Source organism: Austrofundulus limnaeus, unplaced genomic scaffold (assembly GCF_001266775.1).
Source record: "Austrofundulus limnaeus strain Quisiro unplaced genomic scaffold, Austrofundulus_limnaeus-1.0 Scaffold224, whole genome shotgun sequence".
Lineage (NCBI taxonomy): Eukaryota > Metazoa > Chordata > Actinopteri > Cyprinodontiformes > Rivulidae > Austrofundulus > Austrofundulus limnaeus.
In genome coordinates, this window is record NW_013952626.1 from 388528 (window position 1) to 399254 (window position 10727).

Genomic DNA, 10727 nt, shown 5'->3' on the forward strand with positions numbered 1-10727 from the left:
ATTAATATTATTATTTATAGTTTTAATGATTTCTACATCGTCAGTCCTTTTTTTCTGCTCTGTTGTCAACATGTACAGTAATGGGGAATACAGACTCTTGACTGTTTTGCGTTAGCCTTTAGCTTCACCAGTCGATCACACGGTCACCTGGTTTCTGCACACTCCAGTTCTATAGAAGCTCCTGTCTCCATCTCAGTGAACCCACCCACCTGAAAGCCTCCACTCAACTAAGTGAGGAATTTCTCAACAACTTGTTAGATAATGTTGTATACTCTGATCAATTTGAGCCCATCTCGCTGCTCTCCCTAGACCTTATATTATATCCATTATGAATAGCAGCTTAACATCAGCTCACAACAGCGATGAGTGTAAAGTAGGTTTTAGTGGTGATTTTTGGTTGTTTATTATTAAATCAAATGTGTGTGAATATAAATTAATGATGTTGGTTAAGATCTGAAGTCAGTAAATAACACAAGCAAGTGAAATTGTGAAATGGGGATTAGTTTAAATTGAGCTTTAAAAAATAAAAAATTAGATAAAAAATTACATTAGATTACAAGAGAATGCTTTGCTTTTACATAGTTTGATCACTGATAAATGAGGAAAAATTGAAGGTTAAGTAAGACGGTGATTGTTCTAAAGTAAATAAAAGCTAAAKAAATGAATATGGGGTATAAAAACTGATCAAGGATTTAAAAGAAAAAAAGGTATTGAGTGTTAAGATAAAGGAAAAAGATGAGATGGGTCGGCAGAGACATGACTGGCCAATTAAAATAAACGAGGAAATAAATGAAGGCAAATGATTGATCAAAAAAATCCTGAGGACCCTCCAAATCAGATAAAAAAAACTCTCATGTAATCAGGAATTTGGAGTCTTCTTCCTCTGCTCCAGGTAAATTTGGACCTTTCCTTGGATTCCTGCTGAAGGAGGAAGGTTTAAATGATAGCATGGTTAGCAAATGAAATCATAGTAGCAGAAAATAAAGCTTTGGAGGAAGAGGCTCWTCTCCGACCTGCTGTTCGCTCTGATCAGAAGAATCCAGTGCAGCATCTTGCTTTCTGACCAGAAAAGCTCATAATGCAGGTATGGCTTAGGATTGGTCTCTGCCGATGTGGATTAAAAATTATTTCATGATTTATTTACTGTTTTATAATTTTTGACCATATTACAGCAACTTACTTAGGGAAAGTTAAAGCGTTTAATGCATTTAATTTGTCACGATTTGTGATTGATTTTTAATTCCTGCTGTACTTGTTACATCACATATTAATAAAATACAGCAACTAGAAAATTATAAAAGCCAGTGTGGACATTCAATTTTTGGTATTGTTCCCCCCCACAATTTTCATGCCGTCTCAAGAGTGTTAAATGGGGAATTTTCTGAGTTCACGTAATCTTTTACAATTAATCTAACCGGTTGTCTTAGTGTGTAAGTAAATGTTAAAATAACATCCTTGGAGTTTACTTCCAAACTCCTAAAAATCATCCCAGTCAGTAAACAAGTAAAATCTCAAGAGGAGTGCTGTCATGAATCCAGGGTTTCTGGGTATAACGTTCTGTGGCCAGGCTGTTCGAGTAGGAACTTTAACCCAGATGAAACTGGGATATACCCTGGAAAAAAGTAGGCAGTTAGAACTGGGCAATCTCCTTATTTCTCACTTAAAACCAGATAAATGAGCTGAAACATCAGCTGTTCAGGAAATCTTGTCTGTGTCCGGCAGCAGATGGAGTTTATTTATTTATTTATTTTTGTGCAGTGAGAATAATATGGTGCAGCTTTAGACTTGTTTTACAGGTAAACTGTGGACTGTAACCTTGTGGATTTAAAAGCAGGGGGTACCACAAGGCTCCATTCTGGGACCCTTTTGCTTTTCTATGTACCTGCTGCTTGTAGGTGCTGTTTTTCACATGATGGCACCTCATTTCCTTTTGGAGCAGACGACTGTCAATTTAACTTTCCTATGAAGCATGCTGGTCCTCACTCCATCCAACCTCTCCTTGACTGCCTGGCTGATATCAGAAGTTGGATGGCTTTAAACTTCTTAAAATTTAGTGAGAAAAAAAAACTGAGATCATGTTGTTTCCACCTAATGACACCAACAGGAACCCCTGCATCAACCTTTCCTCTCTTTGCTCCGTTTGAAAAACAAATCGTCACCAATCTAGGAGTAAAAAAATGGACACTTACATGAAATTAAACAGTCATGTAAACTCATTAAATCGTGCTTCTTTCAGTTCTGTCTAAAAAAATAAATCTTGAGTCCGTTATTCATGGATTCAAAGCATCCAGGCTTGATAACTGTAATGTGTTTCTTTATGGAATTAGCCAGACCTCCATTGCTTGTCTGCAAAACTGAAAAACAGGCCTCCCTTGCAAAAGAGATTTGTAATTTCAATGGGATTTGTGATGTATGAAGATGACTGTGGCAGATATACTATATATATGCTRCTGAAACAGGTAGCCTTGTGCATCCCAACTTTTTCACTATAGATCTCTGGTGTGGCCTAAGCTTTTAACCTTTATGGCTYGCATTACTTTTATACTTTAAGTAGTTACTTGAGCTTGAGTTGATACTTCTACTCCCAAAAAAGTCTTTAAACCTTATATCTATACTTCTACTTACATACATAATGAATGTWAATACTTTAGACTCCTCTGCTCTCTTCTAAACCTTTGACCTTTCGCCACAAATTACTCCAAGTTCTCTTCTAATGTGCCTGACAGGTTACAGCGGGAAAACTTATGTCTTTTTAATGAAACTTAGTCTGGTTGTTGGCCTCTGTTTCCAATTTTTCTGTGAAGCTCACTGTGTCCTTGTTAGACTTTACCAATAAATTAATAAATGTGTTTTGAAAAGGCCTTCCTGTGCTTCAAGAAGAACATTTTAATCACTGAGGTACCTTGTTCACCAGGTGTAATGCGTGTTCTGCGTCTGTTCGATTGCATGCCCCGATGTACCAGTCCTCCTCACAGTARGTCTGTTGGAAGAAGTCAGCAATCAGTCAGTGGTTCAGGTAACAATTGTCATTTTTTATTATAGGACTGTTATGATTATTATTATGATAATCAATGTACCATGTACTAGTGAGTAATGAATGTTTACATTTGGCTTCTCTGCTGGTAAAAAGTCACTCTGGTCAAGGTCTTCTTTGGTTTGAGGCCACTCATGGTGATGGCGTCGAGAAGGCACCCTTTCTATGAAGAAAAGTTAGGTTTGATTTTTTTCCCACCCCTCCAAAACACTRGACAAAGTGATAGTTTCTAACATACTTACCTAAACTTTGATGAGTCCTAAATAAGACAAAAAGAAAGAGGTAACTCTGGTCTTGTGTCATGATGTAACCGTCATGAAGAAACCAAAGAAAAATTAAGGTTGCACCTATTGTCGAAATCATGAGTCTCCAGATCCAAAGATCGTCTTTGATGGGTCAGTTGAGCCGAAACACTTTTTCCAGTTCGTGGGACTGAAAACACATTTAAMTTGATTAATACTGCAACATTTCAGTGTTAAAAAATGTAACAAACACATCTAATTTTACCTGTTAAAGGTAGATTGGAGTCTTTCTAGAAAAAAGATAAACAAAATAATTACAGCCATCTTTAATTCCTTGTTTCAAAAGAACCTTAGTTTCTTTTAGTTGTTTTTGAAAAGAATATTTATTTTAGCTTTCTGAAAGTCTTTCAGCCTGTTAATGATAACCAAGGACTCAATACTGGGTTCTTAGTAAGAGATCAGTTTTAAACTATTGTTGCTTGCAGCCAGTTTAAATCACACATTTTGACTGTAATTTTTTGTKTAGTCAGTGAAAAGTTCTTTGCAAGATATAAAATACCAATACTAAACACTTTTAGACCTGCCTCTTGTTTCTTCTCTGTCTAGCAGAGGTTTATAAGTTTACTTCGTTGCAGTACTTAAGTAGTTTTTTTTGAGGATTTGTAATTCTACCAGTTGTTTTTTTTAAATAGCTACTTTTACTTTTATTTCCTTACATTTTAAAGCAAAAAAATGTACTTTTACGTCTTCATTTTAAAATTTAACACCTCGTTGCAAAATTAAATTTGTTCAAACTCATCATGAAAGAAGATGTTTATGCACTCTAAAAAATAAAGTGTTGAATTTACTCAACAAAGCCATGTTAACTAAGCGTAGTTGAGTAAATTGAGCAAATAATCTACATCTATTACTCAATTTACTCAACCTGGCTTTAGTTCAGTAAATTCAACAGTTTATTTCTCAGAGCAGTGATTTCAACCCTGGTCCTCAAGGCACACTGCYCTGCATGTTCTTCTTCTTGTTTTTTTTTATTATAGCAGTTGGCAAACAACATTTGGTGCATTACCGCCACCACCGGTAAGGAGTGTGAACCAGGACTAGCAAGCAAAAAAATAAAAAAATCAAATCAAATAAAAATTAATAAAATAAAATAAAAAACTAGATTATTTTAATTAACCCCGTTACTATTAGATAATGAAACATAATCTTATAACTTGCATCAAAATATTTTTTTTCCTAATAACATTAAAAGATTGTATTGCTCTTTTTCTCGTTCAAAACTTCTTATCATTTCAGTTCTTTCTTTCTACTTCCTACTTTCTTTCTACTTCCTACAGGTTGACATAACATGCACTATAGTTTCAATTTCCCCACAAACTGCCCTGCATGTTTTAGAGGTCTCCCTGCTTTAACACACCTGATTCAGATKATTGAARTTCATCAAAAGCCTGCTAATTAGTTACCAACTGAAATCAGCTGTGTTGAAGCAGGGAAACATCTAAAACATGCAGGACAGTTTGCCCTGAGGACCAGGGTTGAAAAAACRCTGTCTTGTGTAAAAGTACTTTTACTTTTCCAGTTTTTGCAAACAGTTTTATGATTTTTACTTGAGTAGTTTTCTCAGTGATTTTATTTACCAAAAGTCATTTTCTGCTCATGTAAATTTATTTTTAGTTTATTTTTTTCAAGTACTTTATAGACCTCTGCTGTCCAGTTATGATGCACTGCACATTAAGGTCTTGCCTGTCAAACCTCTTCATTTTTAGTATTTTTTGTAAAGATTCTCAACCAAACAAACTGTGTTTTTGCAACAAACGAAGAGTCCAAGATGCAATTTTAAAAACACATTGTTGGTCACGTTGTTTGTCAAGTGCAAAAAAAAAAAGTGTACTGAAGCTTAGTGTGGAAATAAACTTCCCTTTGGAAAGACCTAGAGTGCTTCATGGAGGCCATGCGAGTGGATTTTAGGAACGTTGTGCTTCCAGGAAGCATAATTCAAAGGAATGAGGGTCGGATTGAGTTTTTCTAGGAAAACTAGCAAAGACTGACAGTTTTCTGCAYGTTTTCCAACTTACCTTTTCAGTTGACCTCAGCTGTCTGCTGAAAATAAAAAGACATGATATGATTGAAACTGCAGACAACCTGTGATGTCATTATTTTCTCAGCCAGTAGATGGCGCAGTCACACTGCACACGTAGCAGCTTGCAGCTCACACCGAATTTTATTCACATCCAGCTACGTCTAAAAGCTCTTACAGAGCGTAAATATTGAAAATGTACTCACTCGTTCCTGCTGGGCCCATGTACTGCCAGTCCACCAAAGTTTCTGGACAACTCTACGATAAAAGGTGAAGGTTGCGTACACCTGGCAGAGCACAGACTCAGTCTGTAAGTCTGTTTAAACCACAAAGTCTTTGAAATCTTTGGAAGGAATTGAAAACGTTACCTGTGTGGCTCCTGAGACATAAGAAAAAAATAAATAAATAAAAAAAAGGGTATTAAATGAATCAGCACAATTTATTGATATTAAAATTGTAAATGTACAGTGTTTACATGCTCTTCTGGTGCCAGAGGTGCCGGCCTCCTGTCTGTAAACACAAAACGTGAGTATTTACGGAAACGGCGAAGGACAGAGAGACAAAACCTTTTTAACTGTTTAAAGAATTGTTACTTATTTTAGTCTTTCGTCGCCCCGGCTTCTGGTCTCTGTTTACAGCAGGCCCTGAGTTTCAGAAACAGGAAGAGAGGAGAGAAAAAGCGTTAGGCACTAAAGAGAAGAACGGCACGCTGTTAGAAACAACGATTAATCAGTTTATACTGGATTTATTGTTTGTCAGTTGATCTCCATTTGTCTTTTAAATCTTCCTAAATCTGAAGCAACAGTTGCGATCAGTATATGTGTCTTTGGCTTGTTAGTTCACCAGTTTCATTTCCTGAAAATAAAGTTTGCACCATTGAGCTTTGCAGTTAAGTTTCAGTAAAACTCATTCAAAGTGTAAATAAGTCTCTGGTTTATCACCATGTTCAATTCCAGTTCAGTTCAGTTAAGTGTGTCATTACTGAAAAAGTTCACCAGAAAATTTATCTCTGGGCAATTTACTCACTTTATTAGATACAGCTGTTCAACCGCTTGTTAACACAAATAAATAATCAGCCAATCAGGTGACAGAAGCACGTTCTGAGGGACTTGGGGTGTGACATTGAACGTGGAGCAGTCATCGGGGTGGGGGTAATGCATGTAATATGTTGTTTGCCAACTGCCAATAAACACCATGAGGAAGATGAGACTGAACTAAGGTGGTCAGATCTTGACTGGAAATAGAACCAATTTGAGCAAATGTTGCTTTTCTTTTTCTCCTCTCAAACCAGTCCGTTCATTCTTCGACATCAGTGAGGTTTTTTTTTCATCCACACATCTTTTGTTCTCCGTAAATCTTAAAGCAGTTTGGGAAAATCTCAGTCAATCGACAGTTTCTAAATCAAACCATGTTAGTCGCTTAAATCTCCTTTGTTTCCCCGTTCTGATGCTCGATTCGAACTCAAAGGAGCCGTCTTCACCAGATGTGTCTGAGATCAACTCGTTTTGAAGCTGTCTCTTTAAATACAAACGGAGGCGCTTCACACCCCGCCCCCACCCTCCAGCTTCCAGAGCGGTCCATTCTAGTTTGATTGCAAAGATGCGACTTTAAAATATGTCAACAAGGGAAAACTTGTCCATCCAGTCTTGTTGGGGCCAGAGGAGAATGAAGACCGCCAAATTGTAGTTGGTAAGTCAAGACCTTATTACAGGGCTTTTCAACTGGCGGCCCGTGGGCCACATCCAGCCAGCGAGTGACCAAAGTTTGACCCGCCAATTAGTTCATTCATCTCTTAAGCCCAAACCCCCGGTTTTCTACTTTAATTATGAGTTATTTTAGTTAAACATAGACATGTTTGATATTTACAGAAACATCAGAATCTTGGAGCTGGTTAAAACCATTTCTATGCACACTCAAGACAGTTAAAATTACAAGCAGGTGAAGATAAAACTATGAAAGTAAAAATAAAATTGGTTTAAATATTTGTCAAATCAGCAATGTCAAAATAATATTTGTGTTATAATAATGAGTTCTTTTTGATTTTGATATTGTTTAATTATTACTACTTTTATAGGGTTCTGTATGTTGTATTCATGATTAAATGCAGCAAAATAAACTATTTCAAAGATAACAGATCTTTGTAATACTTGGTTTATTTATATAATGGCTTTAATTACTGGATGTTGGGCCCCTCAGCTGTTGATCTGCAGTAACTGTGGCCCCCAGAGCGATTTAGTTGAATAGCCCTGTCTTATGTAGATCTGTCACAAATACTGTGATATAATAGTCCGGAAAAATTCATAGGTAATAAAAACAAACTGAACTGGTTGAAAAAAAGATGAGTCAAACAGAATATAAAGATATMCACACAGCAAACTAAATTCAAAATTTCCAATGGACTCCACACAACAAAATGCATTTGACGGCTAAAAAAAGGGATTTTGACTGATTAGTTGTATTTTAATAAAATGGCTGGTGAGTCCACAGAAACACTTACCTGAAATCTGTGGCATCTCTCGAGGGAAACATCTGGGAGAGACTCTACACTGATTGGTAGAACGACAGAGCAAAATAAAGGGTGTGAGCAGTAGAGTCGTGCAGTTTGCAACTTTGTTTCTAGAAAAAGAAATCTTACAGYGGCGACTGCTGAAACACYCTGGTTGCAGGATGACCACGGAGGATTCCTGTCTGGAAATCAAATGACTCAATGATTGCACGGTACAGGTAGACGTTTCAGCCGCTTCAGTGTTAGCCCATGGTTTCAACTCTTTTCTGCCTGAATCACTCTCAGAAGTGGGTCAGTGCCAGCTCCAGCAGCACACAGACACAGCAGAGGGAGAAGACGCCAGGTTTAAACACTTTAAAAGCCACGTTCAGTGTGTTTTTTTTTTTCTTCCTTCCAGTTCTGCGGGCTCATCGAAGCAGGATTGTGGAGTCTGTGTTCTACCTCGGCTCGTGGATCTTTGTAATCTCCTTTCAGCCTGACTCAGCCAACAGATGGCCCAGGAGACCCAGCAGCAGATCCTGCTCGCTCAGCAGGAGCTCTCACTCAGAGCCACGCTGCTTTTCATTCTCAACACATATTTAGTGAAGCTGTTTTTTTTTTTACTCAAACTTACTTCAGCTGCTTTATCCTAATTATACTCACCAGAGCATCGTTAGCCCCAATGTGTCAGCTAAAGTGCAAAAATATTGCTTTAAGAGAAAGCAGGAAAAGGCTTGTGGATGCTTGTATCTATATCTATTTTTATTCGCTCTAATAATTTTGAGAAATAATGACAATGTAGATGGGTTGCATACAATGATTAAGTCCTAACAAAAGWGTTATTTATTTGTAAAAAGCTTTATCATAAAACAAATCCAAATGAAAGAGAGGATGCCTGTATGACATTTTTTTTTTACCTGCATACTCTCTGTCCTCGTTTATGGGCCTGGCAGGAAGGATGCGCACACTGTGCACTACCTCATGGTCATCCACCACATCGTACTCAGGCTCCATCATGTTGGCAAAGTTACCACATTTCTGACCTGTTCTTGTTTTCCTAGAAGTGGACCTGCAACGAAAAAAAATCAATCTTTAATTCTTTAATTCTAAGAGCACTTCTGAAATAGTTTATCGTGCAAGACTTTTGCATTTGCATCCTTTTTTTTGTCTTCCAGTTTCTGCTGTTTTGTTTGAGTTTAATTGATGTTTTAATTGAGAACCAAAAAAAAGTATTGGAGGTGTTGAAGTGCACTGAGAAGCTATTTACAGTAAAATAGTTCAAACGTGCTGATCTCAAAACCCGCACTGTGGCAAAAAGTTAATCTTAATGAGAAAAAGCACAACAAAGCAATCAAGTTTTTAAGCAAAATAAAATCACTGACACTTAATACAATTTATCATAATTTAATTTGATGAAAAATAAATGTTTTAATTCTCGGAATAAAAATAAAGAAAAAACATCTCAGTGATTTTTTTCCCCTTTACTAACAGTGTCTGTGTTAAAAGGGTTCCTCTGGGAAGGTTTGTGTGAATCCCTCAGAGCTCCATAACTCACCATTATCACAGTCAGCTCCTTTCTCTGCAGCTAACTAGGGAGTGGAATGGAAATGAAAAACACCATTAGCTGTTGTTGTTTTTCTTTCTCTTTTTGTCCTAAAGAATGAGTCTTTCCAGCTCAGTTAACTGGTGGATTTGTCTTCCTGAGCGGTGTGGCGTGCTCAGGAACGACGTCTGTTTAAAGAACAAATCAGACTTGAGGCTCCCCGCTGCTTTCACCACAATTCACCCGTTCACTTTTTGACATCGAAGCCAAAACTGAAGTACATTTTTTTATCATAAATAAATCAYCATTTTATTCTGAAACTACTTCATTCCATTAAATAACCTAAAATAATTGGTTTGTAAACATAATTCCCCTCATGTCAGCTGCTTCTTACAAAATAACCTAACCTCACCTAAATGCAATATTCTTTTTAAAATTATGTTTTAGATGTAGTTTTATTYGTTCATATAATAATATAGGCTTAGCGTTTAAGTTCAAAACACGTTTTGCAGCTTTGAAGAGATCCTGTAATCAGAGAGGTTTCTGTTTAATCACTCAGACGACTGATTTCTGAAGCTAAACGGTGTATTTTTAAAACCAGGCACACATAAAATCATGATATAATTCCACTAAATCATTTCTTGACAACACAGCTCAGAGCTGAGTAATCTAACATCACTTCAAGTAGACTTTTAGATTAAAAGTGAGAGTGTCTCTAACATGAAGATGCTTTAAATGGTAAATGGTAAATGGACTGTACTTATATAGCGCTTTTCTATCCATCCAGGACACTCAAAGCACTTCACATTACAATCTGGGTTCTCATTTACCCATTCACACAGCACTTTATTAGGTCTCTACAAAGCTAACATATACAATCATCTACGGAGACTAAGCAGTGCAAGCAATGATTTTTTTWAAAGGATTTATATTCCTTATTTTAGTCCAGTATCTGCCTCACTTCTCAACAAGTTAACAATTAAACTGAGCTCATCACCATCTGAACTTTATTTATAAAACACTTAAAAGAAGCCCATACAGAACTATAATGAACATGACATGACGTCCGTCACGAATCAGAAAAGACTAAAATAAACAGGATGTACAACAGTCAGCAGAGGCAGCGCTGTAGTTAAAATAACTACGACAAAAAAAATCACTTTTTTTGAAAATGCAGTTGAACTCTGAATGGCTTTCTTAAAATATCAAAAGGAGCTGAAACTGAAATATTAAAGCTAAAGGAATCAAAACATTAGCAAAAATGGCAGAAGGCTGGCTAAAAGTTCAATGTAGCAAAACCATAGCTAAAAGCTAAGATTAGCAAAACTATTAAAAAACATGTAATA

General features: G+C 36.6%; 1 protein-coding gene and 1 long non-coding RNA gene across 2 annotated transcripts in view; both read right to left on the reverse strand.

The window, feature by feature from the left end:
• The window catches only part of clnk (cytokine dependent hematopoietic cell linker), a 9231-nt gene extending 1338 nt beyond the window's left edge, over positions 1 to 7893 (reverse strand). Inside the window, exons 1-11 of the mRNA XM_014019609.1 lie at positions 7851 to 7893; positions 5947 to 5997; positions 5829 to 5863; positions 5722 to 5732; positions 5560 to 5640; positions 5352 to 5376; positions 3542 to 3566; positions 3382 to 3466; positions 3277 to 3293; positions 3106 to 3197; positions 2903 to 2980 (exon numbers count right to left, since the gene is read on the reverse strand). Of these exons, the coding sequence (XP_013875063.1) occupies positions 2903 to 2980; positions 3106 to 3197; positions 3277 to 3293; positions 3382 to 3466; positions 3542 to 3566; positions 5352 to 5376; positions 5560 to 5640; positions 5722 to 5732; positions 5829 to 5863; positions 5947 to 5997; positions 7851 to 7866 (516 nt within the window). The 5' untranslated portion in view covers positions 7867 to 7893. The remainder of the gene's footprint in view (positions 1 to 2902; positions 2981 to 3105; positions 3198 to 3276; positions 3294 to 3381; positions 3467 to 3541; positions 3567 to 5351; positions 5377 to 5559; positions 5641 to 5721; positions 5733 to 5828; positions 5864 to 5946; positions 5998 to 7850) is intronic.
• Positions 7894 to 7991: 98 nt separating this feature from the next.
• LOC106525367 (uncharacterized) overlaps positions 7992 to 10727 on the reverse strand; it is a 6734-nt gene continuing 3998 nt past the window's right edge. The window contains exons 2-3 of the long non-coding RNA XR_001311107.1: positions 8756 to 8907; positions 7992 to 8041 (exon numbers count right to left, since the gene is read on the reverse strand). This is a non-coding gene — a long non-coding RNA (uncharacterized LOC106525367). The remainder of the gene's footprint in view (positions 8042 to 8755; positions 8908 to 10727) is intronic.